Raw genomic sequence first — 20,091 nt, forward strand, 5'->3', positions numbered from 1 at the left:
ATGATGAAGGGGCAATGACAGGGGATGTCTGACTGTGGGCGTGGAGGGTGGTGCTGGGCTGTGAGAGGGAGGGGTTTCTGTGAAACATGAATACGCTGGGGTGCATAATAATAATCTCTACTATGCATAGCAATTGCCATAGGGCTTCACTGTACGTTCTCCACGTGCCCTTTACAGCTGGATACACTGTAGGAGAATGAGCTTAAATGAAGGTAGGAGAGGAGAGCAACCCACCTCGCCTGGAATTCCACTCTTCAATGCTCCTTTAACATTACACTACTGCACAGAGAGAAGAGGGTGGTTGGTTGGTAGTGCTACCTATCTGGGCTGGGTGACTCACCATGGGTGGGTGTCCTGTCCCTCCGCCTGACCCCCGTGGAGCGACCCCTAGTCTCGTACTCCTGCCCCAGGGCCAGACAATCCTCCTCCACCAACGTGAAGTACTTGCCCCCATCGTGGTCCAGGTAGAAGCTGGGAGACTCCGAGCCCTTCATACCCATCTTTTCCATGCTGTACTTGCTGATGTCATCGCAGGACATGATGCCTATCTCGTCTCTGTGATTAACAGGTAGGGTATGGAGAAGATCAGGCAGGCGCAACAGGACTAAACAGTAAGGTTAACAGAAGCTGTATGTATGGGTTTGGTAGGCTCACCTGTGTCCATAGAGGCCAGAGACTGGGGACAGGATGAATACGTCATGGCCACTGTCCAGCGTAGAGGACATTCCCATGGTCCCCATGCTGTTGGGCGGGGTGTTGGACTCACTGTTGGGACTGGTGGGGATGGGCTGTAGGGACAAGGGTGGACTCATGTAGACAGCAAGACTGAGCAGGATAGCAGGATGCAGAAGTATTAAACAATTTCCTAAATGCAATCATTTCTAATTCATAGCATTTTATGACATGATCCTATAGAATAGAGTTCTCCATGTTTGAGTTACTAGAGGATTAGGGTGCAATGTTGTGAGCTTGTGTGCTAGTCAGACAGTTCTCGTAGCCCTCTACACATGTACCCATTCACAGGTTGTAAATGTCAGATTTGGTCACTGATAAACATCTAAATTGGAACACAGTGGATGTACAGTAACATGCTATTCATGACGTCAGAGCGTTGGCTTTGCGCTTCACAGTGCTGTGTGGGTTTTGACTGACAGTCATTATAAACTTGAGCACCTCGCAGCGGTGCAAAGCGACGTACCCCTCCTGCTAATTGGGCAACTTTTGCTAATTTTTTGTTGTCGGAGTGAGGGAAATGCTGTAAATTAAGAGGACTCTACGTATTTTGAAAGATGAGACGTTGAGGATTATAATAAATACCGCTTTGATGTCATACAAGCAAGCCAAACACCTGCCAGTCCAAATGTGTACTTCACATTTCCATAATAGAAAACTCATGTCATATACAATGTCAATGTTTATGATCATCATGTTTGATGTACAGTTACCAGATGACATGGCGTCATACCCTGACCAGAATGAGCCTGTTGGTCTATTGTGTCGTCACACGCACCTGAATGCACTCATGACTCCTTAACTATGCGGACAAAAATTACCATCTGTTTCTCTGAATTGCATTGTGAAAGCCTAACACGGTAATATCGTATTCTATAATTTAGCTAGTCATGTTGGCAATTGAACAAACTTTCAAATTATGCCTACATTGCGATTTATAATGGAATGTTTTTGGATTAGGTAAACAACAGTAATTGTGTGATGGCAGGGATGCAGGGCTGTGTTCCAACCCAAAAAACTACAAGTGTGCTTGCTCTAGTTCCTCAGTGGCACATCTAGGAGAGATCAAAAAGCATCTTATAGGTGAAGACTCTTCTTTGAATTGTTTGTTTAATTTAGCACCTACCCCACATTTTCCAGGAATATTCTTATCATGTTACTCAATGCATCCAGAGTATTTTCAGATTTCTTTATCAACAAATGTGGCGAAAAGTTCAGTAAATGTGAGGTTTTTGGCAACTAATAGAGGGGATAACAACAGGACCCCTAACAACAAGGGATTCTGGGATCACGACTATATACAGTTGTCGGAAGTTTAAGTTTACATACACTTTAGCCAAATACATTTCAACTCAGTTTTTCACAATTCCTGACATTTAATCCTAGTAAAAATTCCCTGTCTTAGGTCAGTTAGGATCATCACTTTATTTTAAGAATGTGAAATGTCAGAATAATAGTAGAGAGAATGATTTATTTCAGCTTTTATTTCTTTCATCACATTCCCAGTGGGTCAGAAGTTTACATACACTCAATTAGTATTTGGTAGCATTGCCTTTAAATTGTTTAACTTGGGTCAAACGTTTTGGGTAGCCTTCCACAAGCTTCCCACAATAAGTTGGTTGAATTTTGGCCCATTTCTCCTGACAGAGTTGGTGTAACTGAGTCAGGTTTGTAGGCCTCCTTGCTCGCACACACCTTTTCAGTTCTACCCACACATTTTCTATAGGATTGAGGTCAGGGCTTTGTGATGGCCGCTCCAATGCCTTGACTTTGTTGTCCTTAAGCCATTTTGCCACAATTTTGGAAGTATGCTTGGGGTCATTGTCCATTTGGAAGACCCATTTGCGACCAAGCTTTAACTTCCTGACTGATGTCTTGAGATGTTGCTTCAATATATCCACATAATTTTCCTCCCTCATGATGCCATCTATTTTGTGAAGTGCACCAGTCCCTCCTGCAGCAAAGCACGACCACAACATGATGCTGCCACCCCCGTGCTTCACGGTTGGAATGGTGTTCTTCGGCTTGCAAGCCTCCCCCTTTTTCCTCCAAACATAACGATGGTCATTATGGCCAAACAGTTCTATTTTTGTTTCATCAGACCAGAGGACATTTCTTCAAGATGTGTCAAGTGTGGTGAGGATGAGCCATCTCTCCCCAGGAGATACACTAGGAAGTCTAACCTACTGTGATGACTCAACCCCGTGCCCAATAACATCTGATTGGTAAAGGTCCTGTAAAAATCACATTACAACGTAAAGCAAAAAACAAAATGTTCATATATTTTCCTTTTACTCTTTCGAGTCCACTTCTACGATAAATTATCATTGCTCTGTAATTTTCCTTGAACTCCTATCAAAGAAATCAGAGCCATATTCCTTCCTGATAAGTATGTATGACCATGGAGGCTTCGGAACATCTAGAGCTCACTCCTTCTCCTGGACTTGTGTAATTAATAATAAATACCACTTAAAATAGAAATCCATTTTATGTACTTCTTCATTATTAATACATCACTACAAGAAAAGTTAAAATTATGGTGTAAATGTGTTGGCTCAGTGCTGTCAAAAGAAAATACCCCAACAGTTAGATTTTTCATGTCTCTCAGACCAAAACAGGAAGGGAAAAAAAGCAAAAGAAATATGAAGCAGTGGGTTATGAATAGGTTAGGAAACAAAACAAGATCTTCTGGTCTTCTGTAGCTCAGTTGGTAGAGCATGGCGCCAGGATAGTGGGTTTGATTCCCGGGACCAGCCATATGTAAAATGTATGCACGCATTATTGTAAGTCGCTTTGGATAAAAGCGTCTGCTAAATGCATTTACAGTGCATTTGGTAAGTATTCAGACCCCTTGACTTTTTCCACATTTTGTTATGTTACAGCCTTATTCCAAAATGGATTTTAATATTTTTTTTCCCTCCATCAATCTACACAAAATACCACATAATGACAAAGCGAAAACAGGTTTAGATTTTTTTGCAAATATATAAAAATTTAAAAAACGAACCACCTTATTTACATAAGTACTCAGACCCTTTGCTATGAGACTCGAAAATTGAGCTCAGATGCATCCTGTTTCCATTGATCATCCTTGATGTTTCTACAACTTAAATGGAGTCCACGTGTGGTAAATTCAATTGATTGGATATGATTTGGAAAGGCTCACAGCTGTCTATAAAAGGTCCCACAGACGACAGTGCATGTCAGAGCAAAAACCAAGCCATGAGGTCGAAGGAATTATCCATAGAACAATTAGAGGAGAAGGGCCTTGGTCAGGGAGGTGACCAATAACCTGATGGTCACTCTGAAAGAGCTCCTGAGTTCCTCTGTGGAGATGGGAGAACCTTCCAGAAGGACAACCATCTCTGCAGCATACCACCAATCAGGCTTTTATGGTAGAGTTGCCAGACGGAAGCCACTCCTCAGTAAAAGGCACATGACAGCCCGCTTGGAGTTTGCCAAAAGGCACCTAAAGGACTCAGACCATGAGAAACAAAATTCCCTATGCCAAATGTCACGTCTGGAGGAAACCTGGGACGATCCCTACGGTGAAGCATGGTGGTGGCAGTTTCATGCTGTGGGGATGTTTTTCAGTGGCAGGGAATGGGAGATTAGTCAGGATTGAGGGAAAGATTAATGGAGCAAAGTACAGAGAGATCCTTGAAGGCTCGAGGCTGTAATCGCTGCCAAAGGTGCTTCAACAAAGTACTGAGTAAAGGGTCTGAATACTTATGTAAATATGTTATTTCAAATTTGAATATTTAATGTGCAAAATGTTATATTATGGGGTATTGTGTGTAGATTGATGAGAATTTTAGAATAAGGCTGTGATGTAAGAAAATGTGGAAAAGGTCAAGGAGTCTGAATACTTTCCAATTGCACTGTATTATTATAAAAAGACAACCCTGCACAAAATAATGATTACAGCTGGTAGTGCTCCCACTATGAGCAGCCACATTAACCTCGGCATTAACCTCTGTCCTTGGTTCTGTCTGTGTCCTATCAGTCTGTCCAGGGCAGCTGACTGAGAGTACTACTGTATGACACTGGATGAACAGATGGCTAGGTTCACTCTTCATTGACTCTTATCCACAATGGGACACACTGAGTGCTTGATGGTGGTTCACTGAAGATTCATTTCAAATTCATCTCACATTGTCTTTGTCCTCTACTACCTGGATTTTCCATAGGCTTCTCTGTCATCATCTATTTGGTAAAGAGTTAATTTAATAATAGAACAGGCTACCCTTTCTCCAAGCCGTGTTGAGCTCCAGTGGTCCGACTCTTTTTGACTGACACATCCATCATAAACAGTCCTGGGAGACAAAGTCACTCTAACAGTGTTCGTACCATATGTCAGCGGCTCCTACAGTCATCCGGCATGCTGTCATTTAACTCTGAGGTGCTTCATTAACCAAACACTGGGTGAATTCTACTGTTCGTGAGTGATTGGTAACCTTTGTGTGTATTTGTTTGTTTAACCTGTAAGACTGCCAACAATAACCTCCCTGGAAGGCAATCCAATACTCTATTTTTTTATATTTTATTCAGCCACAATAATGAAGCATAGCTCAAGCGGAATCCTGTTCATTTCAGACTGAAAAACATGCCACTGTGCCAAATAATCAATACATCATTATTTCCCTGACATGACTGCAGTGCATATGCAGACCCTCATCACAGTCCCATACAGGAGCAACCATTCAAGCTTCACATATTGAGATATGATGATGATGTGCTGATTATCTGAACACATTAACTGATTTCACTGCAGATGCCAAAGACATGTAACCACAGAAACAGTCCTGGGCATCATCAAGGCAACCCATGCAGCATGAAAATGAGTAAGCCTAGTGCAGACCTAAAAATAGCTCTCACGCAGTACAGGGCTCCCGAAGAAAAACCATCCAGGCAGTTATGAAGTAAACGCCCAACCCCCTCTACCGTCATCCTCCCCAGCTAGCGTTCTGTCTTTGTTCCTCCTCCTCAGGCAGCCCCTGTTTCCCCCAGCCAGTTCCCCATACTGTACTGTCTGTACTACATCCACACTGAGCAGCACAATGGATTCACTATCTCTTTCACTGACGCGCCACCAATAATGTATATAAACCCTGGATTGCTGATGCTTTGTATTGGCCGATGAGAAACTTTGAAGCCACCGGTCTGCCATATTGGCTTTCCACAGAAGAAGCAGTCCTCCATAGGAATGAATGGAATTCTACAGTATTTCAATTAAATGTTTAAAGTACAAAATTACATGTACCAAAATTGAGGCGCGGGGTCTTCAAAATAGCACCCCCCTGTCAGTCATCTAGTGTATATATAAATCATTACACTCCACACAATCCATTAGAACTCAATTAAAGAGTGACCAGGTATGAGCTATAAGTTAAGTGCTTACTCACAGACAATTACCCTTTAGTTCATCATGTATCATAATCTAATTTATTAACATTGCGACACTCATAAGGAGCTTCTAGGCCAGTTGGTCATTATCAATAATGAGCGCTTTGTTCCTTATCGCTAAAATTAAACAGCAACCAGATGAATTGGTGAAATAATTGCTATTCATATCTACCAGAAGGAATCCTAAACAGATATTCAAACAAAACCAATCACATCATAATATAATTACCTGGAGTGCAAGGGGTTTCCATCGTACATTCTTGAGCAGGGCAGGGGCAGATGTGAGAGTGTTCTGAGGTCTCTTCTTCAGGGTGAGGATGACTCCATTGGGGTCTTCTCTGAGGGCATTCACCAGGTTCTTCAGCTGCCAGCCCACCTGCACAGATACGCCACAGAGGAGAGAGACAATTCAACACTCAGTGAAGCTGAAGAAATACTCAACCAATCATGACAATAGAGCTAGTAAATTACAGTAGCTACTGTGGTTCTGAACATCTCTTCAACCAACTATGCCTAAGAGGAACACCGGAGATAATGATGGTGAAAACAACTGCAAAACCATTCCAATACACTACAGCCCATTCCCACAAATTACAGTGCTTGGATAAGAATGGCATTTTGCACAAAAACAGTTAACCAAACAGCATGTGCTGGAAAGTGTTGCATACAATGTAGACAAAATGTTGTTCCATTTATTTATTTTCTTGACTGAACATAACCATTTTCAAAATTCTGTCCCATCTGTTGTACAATGTTAAATAACGTTTAACAGAAGTTAAACAAACTGATAGTGTTGCACCTCATGCCGACCTATAATGCATCGCAAAGCATCAGCGCCAAGCCCTACTGGGCTCTGACCCGCAACAGACAGTGTGCAGCTGTGCTACAGTGAGCTTGGATCTACTGATGGCGGTGTGCTCCCAGGCAGGCTCCAGTAGAGGCAGGGGAGCAGAGAAAGCAGGTCACGTCCCCCTCCCTCTCCCTTCCTCCCTCTCTACGCCACACTGAGCACCCCTCTCTACCTCTGTGCTCTGTAGAGTGCCAATTTTAATAATGCAACTTATCTGTAAACAAGTTACATTATTCAACTCAGGGACTGGCATGGCGACATAGTCAAACTATAAAAACACACACACACAGACACACATTATTGTTCGGCTGAGACACTGTCTGTGTTCACAACAGCTATGCCGACTGGCAATGGCCCATTTCACTCCCACAAAGACTAAACATCGCCTGTCTTAAAAAGACAGACAGACACAATTACTGTACATACAGTACAATACACACACATACTCTATATACAGTACCAGTCAAAAGATTGGACACACCTACTCATTCTTTATTTTTTTCTACATTGTAGAATAATAGTGAAGACATCAAAACTATGAAATAACACATATGGAATCATGTAGTAACCAAAAAAGTGTTAAACAAATCAAAATAGATTTTAGATTTTAGATTCTTCAAAGTAGCCACCCGTTGCCTTGATGACAGCTTTGCACACTCTTGGAATTCTCTCAACCAGCTTCATGAGGTAGTCACCTGGAATGCATTTCAATTAACAGGTGTGCCTTGTTAAAAGTTAATTTCTGGAATTTCTTTCCTTCTTAATGCGTTTGAGCCAATCAGTTGTGTTGTGACAAGGTAGGGGTGGTATACAGAAGACAGCCCTGTTTGGTAAAAGACCAAGTCAATATTAAAGCAAGAACAGCTCAAATAAGCAAAGGGGAAACGACAGTCCATCATTACTTTAAGACATGAAGGTCAGTCAATCCGAAACATTTCAAGAACTTTGAAAGTTTCTTCAGGTGCAGTCGCAAAAACCATCAAGCGCTATGATGATGCTGGCTCTCATGAGTACCGCCACAGGAAAGGAAGACCCAGAGTTACCTCTGCTGAAGAGGATAAGTTCATTAGAGTTACAAGCCTCAGAAATTGCAGCCCAAATAAATGCTTCACAGAGCTCAAGTAACAGCCACATCAGCTGTTCAGAGGAGACTGCGTGAATCAGGCCTTCATGGTCGAATTCCTGCAAAGAAACCACTACTAAAGGACACCAATAAGAAGAAGAGACTTGCTTGGGTCAAGAAACATGAGCAATGGACATTAAACCAGTGAAAATCTGTGCTTTGGTCTGATAAGTCCAAATTTCCAACCGCTGTGTCTTTGTGAGACACAGAGTACGTGAACAGATGATCTCTTCATGTGTAGTTCCCACCGTGAAGCATGGAGGAGGTGGTGTGAGGGTGCTTTGCTGGTGACACTGTCAGTGATTTATTTAGAATTCAAGCACACTTAACCAACATGGCAACCACAGCATTCTGAACTATACGCCATCCCATCTGGTTTGCGCTTAGTGGGACTGATAGTCCCAGTTTGTTTTTCAACAGGACAATGACCCAACACACCTCCAGGCTGTGTAAGGGCTATTTCACCAAGAAGGAGAGTGATGGAGTGCTGCATCAAATGACCTGGCCTCCACAATCACCCAACCTCAACCCAATTGACATGGTTTGGGATGAGTTGGACCGCAGAGTTTTTTTTTTATTTTATTAAAAAACATATATATTTCACCTTTATTTAACCAGGTAGGCCAGTTGAGAACAAGTTCTCATTTACAACTGCGACCTGGCCAAGATAAAGCAAAGCAGTGCGACACAAACAACAACAGAGTTACATATGGAATAAACAAACATACAGTCAATAACACAATAGAATAATCTATATACAGTGTGTGCAAATGAGGTAAGATAAGGGAGGTAAGGCAATAAATAGGCCATAGTGGCGAAATAATTACAATTTAGCTATTAAAACACTGGAGTGATAGATGTGCAGAAGATGAATGTGCAAGTAGAGACACTGGGGTGCAAAGGAGAAAGAAAAAATAAATAACAGTATTGGGATGAGTTAGTTGGAAGGGTTATTTACAGATGGGCTATGTACTGGAGCAGTGATCTGTGAGCTGTTCTGACAGCTGGTGCTTAACCTCTTGACGCTAGGGGTCAGATTTTTATTTTATTTTAAATAACATTCCCAAGGTAAACAGACTATTTCTCAGGTCCAGATCGTAGAATATGCATATACTTTACAGATTAGGATAGAAAACACTCCAAAGTTTCCAAAACTGTCAATATTGTTTTGGAAACTTTGGAGTGTTTTCTATCCTAATCTGTGACTATAACAAAACTGATTCTGCAGGCGAAAACCTGAGAAAATCTAACCCGGAAGTGATTTAAAAAAAAAATGTATCTGTGTTTCCTGGCCCGTCTTTCTTCCATTTAAAGGGGTATCAACCAGATTCCTTTTCCAATGGCTTCCTCGGGCTGTGACCAGGCTTTAGACATAGTTTCAGGCTTTTATTTTGAAAAATTAGCGAGATTTTTCAAAACTAGTCAGGTGTCCTCTGATTAGTTCCTGTGCGCGAGAGGGGTAGCTCTCCATTTTCTTTCTCTCTTTTATTGAATAGGTTACGGTCCGGTTGAAATATTATCGATTATTTTTGTTAAAAACAACCTGAGGATTGACTATAAAAAACATTTGACATGTTTCTACGAACATTACGGATACTTTTTGGAATTTTCGTCGAACAGAACGAGGCTTTGTTTTTCTGAACATAACACGCAACCCAAATGGCGTTTTTTTGTTAAAAGTAATATTTATCAAACAAAAATAACATTTGTTGTGTAACTGGGAGTCTCGTGAGTGCAAACATCCGAAGATTATCAAAGGTAAGCGATTAATTTTATTGCTTTTCTGACTTTCGTGACCATGCTAATTTGGGGCTAGCTGTCGTAGCATTGATTGATACACTCACAAAAGCTTGGATTGCTTTCGCTGCAAAGCATATTTTCAAAATCTGACACGATAGGTGGATATATTTCACTTGTGATTGCATGATTATAAATATTGTTAGTAATATTTTGCGCCCTGCAATTCAGCGGTTGTTTAGGAAAATGATCCCGCTAAAGGGATCCGTAGCGCAGAGAACTTAAAGTTAGAGAGGGAGATATGAGTCTTTAGCTTCAGTGATTTTTGCAATTCGTTCCAGTCATTGGCAGCAGAGAACTGGAAGGAAAGGCGGCCAAAGTTGGAATTGGCTTTGGGGGTGACCAGTGAAATATACTTGCTGGAGCGCCTGCTACGGGTGGGTGCTCCTTTGGTGACCAGTGAGCTGAGATAAGGCGGGTCTTTACCTAGCAAAGACTTATAGATGACCTGGAGCCAGTGTGTTTGCCGACGAATATGAAGCGAGGGCCAGCCAAAGAGCATACAGGTCGCAGTGGTGGGTAGTATATGGGGCTTTGGTGACAAAACGGATGGCACTGTGATAGACTGCATCCAGTTTGCTGAGTAGAGTGTTGGAGGCTATTTTGTAAATGACATCGCCGAAGTCAAGGATCGGTAGGATAGTCAGTTTTACCAGGGTATGTTTGGAAGCATGGGTGAAGGATGCTTTGTTGCGAAATAGGAAGCTGATTCTAGATTTAATTTTGGATTGGAGATGCTTAATGTGAGTCTGGAAGGAGAGTTTACAATCTAACCAGACACTTAGAATATGTGGACAACTACGAATACCTAAGTCAGAACCGTCGAAAGTAGTGATGCTGGACGGGCGGGCAGGTGCGGGCAGAGATCGGTTGAAGAGCATGCATTTAGTTTAACTTGCATTTAAGAGCAGTTGGAGGCCACGGAAGGAGAGTTGTATGGTTTTGAAGCTCATCTGGAGGTTAGTTAACACAGTGTCCAAAGAAGGGCCAGAAGTATACAGAATGGTGTCATCTGTGTAGAGGTGGATCAGAGAATCACCAGCAGCAAGAGCGACATCATTGATGTATACAGAGAAAAGAGTCGGCCCGAGAATTGGACCCTGTGGCACTCCCATAGAGACTGCCAGAGGTCAGGACAACAGGCCCTCCAATTTGACACACTGAACTCTGTCTGAGAAGTAGTTGTTGAACAAGGTGAGGCAGTCATTTGAGAAACCAAGGCTGTTGAGTCTGCCGATAAGAATGTGGTGATTGACAGAGTCGAAAGCCTTGGCCAGTTCGATGAATACAGCTGCACAGTATTGTCTCTTATCAATGGCGGTTATGATATCGTTTAGGACCTTGAGCGTGGCTGAGGTGCACCCATGACTAGCTCTGAAACCAGAGCGGAGAAGGTACGGTGGGATTCAAAATGGTCGGTGATTGGTTTGTTAACTTGGCTTTCGAAGACCTTAGAAAGGTAGGGTAGGATAGATATAGGTCTGTAACAATTTAGGTCTCTAACCCTAACCCTAACCCTTTGAAGAGGGGGATGACCGTGGCAGCTTTCCAATCTTTGGGGATCTCAGGCGATACGAAAGGAGGTTGAACAGGCTAGTAATAGGGGTTGCAACAATTACAATTTTAGAAAGAGAGGGTCCGACTGTCTAGCCCAGCTGATTTGTAGGGGTCCAGATTTTGCAGCTCTTTCAGAACATTGGCTATCTGGATTTGGGTGAAGGAGAAATGAGGGAGGCTTGGGCAAGTTGCTGTGGGGGGTGCAGGGCTGTTGACCGGGGTAGGGGTAGCCAGGTGTAAAGCATGGCCAGCCGTAGAGAAATGCTTATTGAAATTCTCAATTATCATGGATAATGGTGATGACAGTGTTTCCTAGCCTCAGTGCAATGGGCAGCTGGGAGGAGGTGCTCTTATTCTCCATGGACTTTACAGTGTCCCAGAACATTTTGGAGTTTGTGCTAACGGATGCAAATTTCTGTTTGAAAAAGCTAGCGTTTGCTTTCCTAACTGCCTGTGTATATTGGTTCCTAACTTCCCTGAAAAGTTACATATCGCGGGGGCTATTCGATGCTAATGCATTACGCCACAGGATGTTTTTGTGCTGGTCAAGAGCAGTCAGGTCTGGAGTGAACCAAGGGCTACAGTGGGGAGAACAAGTATTTGATACACTGACAATTTTGCAGGTTTTCCTACTTACAAAGCATGTAGAGGTCTGTAATTTTTATCATAGGTACACTTCAACTGTGAGAGAAGGAATCTAAAACAAAAATCCAGAAAATCACATTGTATGATTTTTAAGTAATTAATTTGCATTTTATTGCATGACATAAGTATTTGATACATCAGAAAAGCAGAACTGAATATTTGGTACAGAAACCTTAGTTTGCAATTACAGAGATCATACGTTTCCTGTAGTTCTTGACCAGGTTTGCACACACTGCAGCAGGGATTTTGGCCCACTCCTCCATACAGACCTTCTCCAGATCCTTCAGGTTTCGGGGCTGTCGCTGGGCAATACGGACTTTCGGCTCCCTCCAAAGATTTTCTATTGGGTTCAGGTCTGGAGACTGGCTAGGCCACTCCAGGACCTTGAGATGCTTCTTACGGAGCCACTCCTTAGTTGCCCTGGCTGTGTGTTTCGGGTCGTTGTCATGCTGGAAGACCCAGCCACGACCCATCTTCAATGCTCTTACTGAGGGAAGGAGGTTGTTGGTCAAGATCTCGCGATACATGGCCCCATCCATCCTCCCCTCAATACGGTGCAGTCGTCCTGTCCCCTTTGCAGAAAAGCATCCCCAAAGAATGATGTTTCCACCTCCATGCTTCACGGTTGGGATGGTGTTCTTGGGGTTGTACTCATCCTTCTATTCCTCCAAACACGGCGAGTGGAGTTTAGAGCAAAAAGCTCTATTTTTGTCTCATCAGACCACATGACCTTCTCCCATTCCTCCTCTGGATCATCCAGATGGTCATTGGCAAACTTCAGACGGGCCTGGACATGCGCTGGCTTGAGCAGGGGGACCTTGCGTGCGCTGCAGGATTTTAATCCATGACGGCGTAGTGTGTTACTAATGGTTTTCTTTGAGACTGTGGTCCCAGCTCTCTTCAGGTCATTGACCAGGTCCTGCCGTGTAGTTCTGGGCTGATCCCTCACATTCCTCATGATCATTGATGCCCCACGAGGTGAGATCTTGCATGGAGCCCCAGACCGAGGGTGATTGACCGTCATCTTGAACTTCTTCCATTTTCTAATAATTGTGCCAACAGTTGTTGCCTTCTCACCAAGCTGCTTGGCTATTGTCCTGTAGCCCATCCCAGCCTTGTACAGGTCTACAATTTATCCCTGATGTCCTTACACAGCTCTCTGGTCTTGGCCATTGTGGAGAGGTTGGAGTCTGTTTGATTGAGTGTGTGGACAGGTGTCTTTTATACAGGTAACGAGTTCAAACAGGTGCAGTTAATACAGGTAATGAGTGGAGAACAGGAGGGCTTCTTAAAGAAAAACTAACAGGTCTGTGAGAGCCGGAATTCTTACTGGTTGGTAGGTGATCAAATACTTATGTCATGCAATAAAATGCAAATTAATTACTTAAAAATCATACAATGTGATTTTCTGGATTTTTGTTTTAGATTCCGTCTCTCACAGTTGAAGTGTACCTATGATAAAAATGACAGACCTCTACATGCTTTGTAAGTAGGAAAACCTGCAAAATCGGCAGTGTATCAAATACTTGTTCTCCCCACTGTATATCTGTTTCTGGTTCTACATTTTTTGAATGGGGCATACTTATTTAAGATGGTGAGGAAAGCACTTTTAAAAGAATAACCAGGCATCCTCTACTGACGGAATGAGGTCAATATCCTTCCAGGATACCCGGGCCAGGTCGATTAGAAAGGCAAGAGGAAGAGTCAGTTGTACCCTCTTCGGGCAGTTACGTCGGCAGACCAGTTGTGATGAATCGGCAGAGCTCCGTGTAGTAAAAGGGTCCAGGCCCTTTTATGTATTGTAGCCCAAGAAAATTGGCTGTTGGGCCTCTTCAGCTAACAGTCCGATATGCTCTAGACAGCTAGCGGGCCGCGGCTAGCAGGCTAGCAGATGGGCATTCAGGGGACGTCGCGACGGAAGAGCCTGTTGAAAACCCCCTCGGGCGGATTACGTTGGTAGACCAGTTGTGAAGGATCGGCGGGGCTCTGTATCGGCAGTAAAAGGGGTCCAGGCCAATTGGCAAAATAGGTATTGTAGCCCAAGGAGTGGCTGATGGACCTCTTCAGCTAACCAGGAGATGGGCCTAGCAGAGGCTAGCTGCAGGCTAATTGGTGCTTGTGTCGGGACAGATACGTTATCCAGGAGTAGCCACACGGATAGCAGCTAGAAAGCTGCGATGATCCAGGTGAAAAGGTTCAGAGCTTGCGGTAGGAATCGGGAGATGTTGGGGAAAAGAGTCCGGTATGCTCTGGGATGAATCGCGCTGTGCAGACTGGCAGGAGTTGTCCGGGCTAAAGGTTAGCTGATGACCGCTAGCAGTGGCTAGCTGACTACTAGCTAGTAGCTAGTTAGCTGGCTAGCTTCTATTGGGGCTTCCGGTTCAAAAGTAAAGAAAATAGCAGATCCATACCACATTGGGTGAAGCGGGTTGCAGGAGAGAATGTTGGAGTTGAGGTTAAAAAATATATACCAAATATATGCCTAGAAAAAAGATATACACGGGACACGACAAGACGAAGACCAGACGAAGACAAAGACGCCTGACTGCTACGCCATCTTGGAATGTTGTAACATTTACAAATGTTGTAAAAGCAGCCAACAAGTGCTCAGCATATGTTAGAACTCCTTCAAGACTGTTGGAAAAGCATTCCAGGTGAAGCTGGTTGAGAGAATGTCAAGAGTGTGCAAAGCTGTCAACAAGGCAAAGAGTGGCAACTTTGAAGAATCTCAAATATAAAACAGGTTTTTGGTTACATGATTCCATATTTGTTATTTCATAGTTTTGAGGTCTTCCCTATTATTCTATAATGTAGAAAATTGTAAAAATAAAGAAAAATCCTTGAATAAGTACAGTTGAAGTCGAAAGTTTACATACACAAAATACATTCAAACTCAGTTTTTCACAATTCCTGACATTTAATCCAAGTAAAAAATTCCCTGTTTTAGGTCAGTTAGGATCACCACTTTATTTTAAGAATGTGACATGTCACAATAATAGTAAAGAGAATGATTTATTAAAACTTTTATTTCTTTCATCACGTTCCCAGTGGGTCAGACGGTTACATACACTCAATTAGTATTTGGAAGCATTACCTTTAAATTGTTTAACTTGGGTCAAACGTTTTGGGTAGCCTTCCACAAGCTTCCCACAATAAGTTGGCTGAATTTTGGCCCATTCCACCTGACAGAGCTGGTGTAACTGAGTCATGTTTGTAGGCCTCCTTACTCGCACATGCTTTTTCAGTTCTGCCCACAAAATGTTCTATAGGATTGAGGTCAGGGCTTTGTGATGGCCGCTCCAATACCTTGACTTTGTTGTCCTTAAGCCATTTTGCCACAACTTTGGAAGTATGCTTGGGGTCATTGTCCATTTGGAACACCCATTTGCGACTAAGCTTTAACTTTCTGACTGATGTCTTGAGATGTTGCTTCATTATATCCACATAATTTTCCTCCCTCATGATGCCATCTATTTTGTGAAGTGCACCAGTCCCTCCTGCAGCAAAGCACCTCCACAACATGATGCTGCCACCCCCGTGCTTCATGGTTGGAATGGTGTTCTTCGGCTTGCAAGCCTCCCCCTTTTTCCTCCCAACATAACGATGGTCATTATGGCCAAACAGTTCTATTTTTGTTTCCACAGACCAGAGGACATTTTGCCAAAAAGTACGATATTTTGTACCCGTTTCCTCCAGCATCTTCACAAGGTCCTTTGCTGTTGTTCTGGGATTGATTTGCACTTCTCGCACCAAAGTACATTCATCTCTAGGAGACGGAACACGTCTCCTTCCTGAGCGGTGTGACGGCTGCGTGGTCCCATGGTGTTTATACTTGCGTACTATTGTTTGTACAGATGAACGTGGTACTTTCAGGCGTTTGGAAATTGCTCCCAAGGATGAACCAGACTTGTGGAGGTCTACAATTTATTTCTGAGGTCTTGGCTGATTTCTGTTGATTTTCCCATGATGTCAAGCAAAGAGGCACTGAGTTTGAAGGTAGGCCTTGAAATACATCCACAGGTACACCTCCAATTGACTCAAATTATGTCAATCAGCCTATCAGAAGCTTCTAAAGCCATGACTTAATTTTCAGGAATTTTCCAAGCTGTTTAAAGGCACAGTCAACTTAGTGTATGTAAACTTCTGACCTACTGGAATTGTGATACAGTGAATTATAAGTGAAATAATCTGTCTGTAAAAAATTGTTGGAAAAATTACTTGTGTCATGCACAAAGTAGATGTCCTAACCGACTTACCAAAACTATAGTTTGTTAACAAGAAATGTGTGGAGTGGTTGAAAAACGAGATTTAATGGCTCCAACCTAAGTGTATGTAAACTTCCGACTTTTGACAGGTACTGTACATGTAGACGCATCTAGAAAAAAAACACAGGCTGTGACACACATGCATATTCACTGCCTGCAGTGGCAGATCACACCCCAGCTAGCACATTTGGTTCCTTAGAAGTTGTGGGAACGTATGTTTTTTGTTTCATATTGGTTGTGGTGAACGAAGCCATGTGTTTTTCCGACCGGTAAAACTGAACGTTTTTTAAATTAAGGGTTAATTTCACCTATTCTGGGAGCATTTATTTTTAGGTTGAAGTGAGGTTTTACGAAAGTTTTACTCTGGTTCCTTTTAAGTTTTCCAGGGAGGTTTTATTACGATTGTAGGTAATTTAGAGTTTTTTTTTATAACTTCCTTAAAACTTTCACTGAAAGTTTCAATAATACTTTTAATAACACAGCTACCTTATTTTGGGTTTACTTTTTTGAACTCCAAGCACAGGTAGGACACATGGAAATTATTTTCCTTCAGCATTAATCATGCAAATAGATGTATTTTTTAATGTGACACGGCTAAAGTGAGATTAAAACAAAACTGATGTGTGCGCAACTATGGGGCAAAACTGACAGGGTTGGTTCAGATTGTTGGCAACATTTAAAACTATATATAAATCTCCAATGTTTATTGAAAACAAATATATTTGCACAACGTGCACTTGTTGTCTATCAATTACATTGTTACAGTTATTGGTTAACTAGCTAGCGAATTTAAGCCATACTAGCATAGACATGACATGAGTTAAAAAACACACCAGAACACACTTAACAAGATAGAGGATAGAGATAGTTTTGTTTGACGCTGAGAACAGAAAGTATATGTTTTAAATAACATTCTTAGAACATTCTCTGATGAAATGTAACCATGGTTGAACTTTTAGGAAACATGACTTTAAATAGAACCAAGAGGAAACGTTTTGGAAACATTTAGCTGAAGTACTGAAATTCCCACATAAGAACGTTGTTTCTTAACTCTCTCTTAACTAATTGATAACATTCCCAATGTCAAATCAGTTGGAGAACAAACCAAAATTGTTACTAAATGTAATCATGTTGTAACTTTTAGGAAATGTTCTGTTTAAAGTAACAAAACACCATAAAAAAGGGGTTTTCGTGAAGTTCCTTTAATGTGCTGGCAATGTTCCAAAGCCAAGCAACAATACTGCACCATGCCCAGAAAGTTGTGGGAAGGTTATATGCAAAAATAACCATAGGACAACCATGTTCTTACCAAGCTCTAAGAAACATATGGTTCTCAGAAACGTATGCGCTAGCTGGGACAAAGCATGTAATAAGCTAGCTAGCCTCTGGCCCCTAGGACAGGTTTGCCAGTTGTAAGCTTCTATTGGATGTTTGCCAAGGCATGTGACCGTTCAGTTAATATTATGAAAGTTAATTGGCACAACCACTGTCTCATGTTTCTGGACACAGCGTCATGTCATAAAATGTATAATCTATGTGATTGGCTGATCATACAGTAAAATAGTTTTCTATACACAGTAAAACAGGCTACCGCAACCACAACTTATTTGTGTATCTTTGTTAAGGTAGGAGGAAGTACTGTGCCCTTTACCTTTTAAAAATATATCACAAATGTGCAGTTAGGCCTACTAGAAATGGTCCCCTACCGAGCTAGGACACTGCCCCTGCTCAGTATGACAACATCACAAGTGGCCTGATTAATGCATCCACCATGGTGACACCAACCCAAACAAATTACAGAAAATGCCACACTCCTCCCAATCCATTGTTTATATTAGTTGTTAGTTTATCATCTCCTGCCAGCTGTTTTCATACTACATCTCCAATTCCACTAGAATCATATTTACTGGACTTTGAATAGCCTGGAGGGCCTCTGCAGTAACGACAAGGAGAAACATACACAGACCTCAATGCAAAGTGACACAAACAGTAGGTCATGACCTCTAAAGCTGCCACTGTTTCATCAGTGGATGACGTAGCTACTGTGGCTTCTGTACATGTGTGCAGAAGCCACAGTAGGATAAACAAACATTTACTTCTGGCAAAAATTGAAGGAATGCTGAATGCTGCAAAGCTTTGATTTTTATTAGATTTTTATTAGGATCCCCATCAGCCAATGGCGACAGCTAGTCTTAACGGGTTCTGACACCATGAAAAATACATTACAGACAAACTACTTTACAATTTACATACATTTAAAAACATTAACATGTAGGGTGTGTGTGTGTGTGAGCAGCTATCAGTTACATATACATGTCAGTACATACACACAACAAGTAGGTCACATGGGGGAGAGGAATTGTGCCGTGAGGTGTTGCTTTATTTGTTTTTTGAAACCAGGTTTGCTGTTCATTTGAACAATATGAGATGGAAGGGTGTTCCATGCAATCATGGCTCTGTATAATACTGTAAGTTTCCTTGAATTTGTTCTGGACCCCGGGACTGTGAAAAGACCCCTGGTGGCGTGTCTGATGGGTAGGTGTGTGTGTCAGTGCTGTGTGTAAGTTGACTATGCAAACAATTGGGAATTTCCAACACATTAATGTTTCTTATAAAAAGAAGTGATGCAGTCAGTCTTTCCTCAACTCTTAGCCAAAGAGACTGGCATGTATAGTATTAATACAGTATTATCCCTCTGATTACAATACAGAGCAAATTGTCCCGCTCTATTCTGGGCCAGCTGCAGCTGAACTAGGTCCTTCTTTGCAGCACACGACCATATGACTGGACAATAATCAAGATAAAACTAGAGCCTGCTGGACTTGCTTTGTGGAGCGTAGTGTCAAAAAAGCAGAGCATCTCTTTATTACGGACAGACCTCTCCCCATCTTTACAACCATTACATCAATATGTTTTGACCATGACAGTTTACAATCTAAGGTAACACCAAGTAATTTAGTCTCCTCAACTTGCTTAACAGACACACCATTCATTCCCAGATTCCGCTGAGTTATAGAACTACTTATGGAATTATTTGTACTAAATACAATGCTCTTAGTTTTAGATATGTTCAGGACCAGTTTATTGTTGGCTACCCATTCTAAAACTGACGGCAACACTTTGTTTAGGATTGCAGGGATTTCACTAGCTGTGGTTGCTGACGTGTACAGGGTTGAATCATCAGCATATATGAACATACAGGCTTTGTTTAATGCCAGTGTCTGGTCATTGGTAAAAATAGAAAAGAGTAAAGGGCCAAGTGAACTGCCCTGCGGTACACTAACTTTATATGTTTAACATTAGAGAAGCTTCCAATAAAGAAACCCCTTGGTGTTCTATTAGATAGATACTGTAGCTCTGAATCCACGATATGGCAGAGGTTGAAAAGCCATAACACATGAAGTAAAAAACAAAAAACAGGTGATAGTCAATAAGATCAAAAGGCTGCCCTAACAGTACAGCTATCGCAATCTTATTATCAATTTCTTTCAACCAATCATCAGTCATTTGTGTCAGTGCAGTACATGTTGAGTGCCCTTCTCTATAAGCATGCTGAACGTCTGTTAATTTGTTTACAGTAAAAGAGCATTGTATTTGGTCAAACACCATTTTTTCCAACATTTTGCTAAGAACTGGCAGCAAGCTGATAGGTCGGCTGTTGGAACAAGTAAAGGACGCTTTACCATTCTTGGGTAGCAGAATGACTTTGGCCTCCC

General features: G+C 42.0%; 1 protein-coding gene across 2 annotated transcripts in view; it reads right to left on the reverse strand.

Moving 5' to 3' along the window:
* Window positions 1–20,091, reverse strand: part of LOC139537267 (connector enhancer of kinase suppressor of ras 2-like) — a 52,996-nt gene that overhangs the window by 11,251 nt on the left and 21,654 nt on the right. For both annotated transcript variants that reach the window (XM_071338386.1, XM_071338387.1), the window contains 3 exons: window positions 6,368–6,514; window positions 655–788; window positions 341–555 (listed from right to left, as the gene is read on the reverse strand). In XM_071338386.1, coding sequence (XP_071194487.1) covers window positions 341–555; window positions 655–788; window positions 6,368–6,514 — 496 coding nt within the window. The remainder of the gene's footprint in view (window positions 1–340; window positions 556–654; window positions 789–6,367; window positions 6,515–20,091) is intronic.

This window comes from Salvelinus alpinus, chromosome 13, assembly GCF_045679555.1.
Source record: "Salvelinus alpinus chromosome 13, SLU_Salpinus.1, whole genome shotgun sequence".
Taxonomy (NCBI): Eukaryota; Metazoa; Chordata; class Actinopteri; order Salmoniformes; family Salmonidae; genus Salvelinus; species Salvelinus alpinus.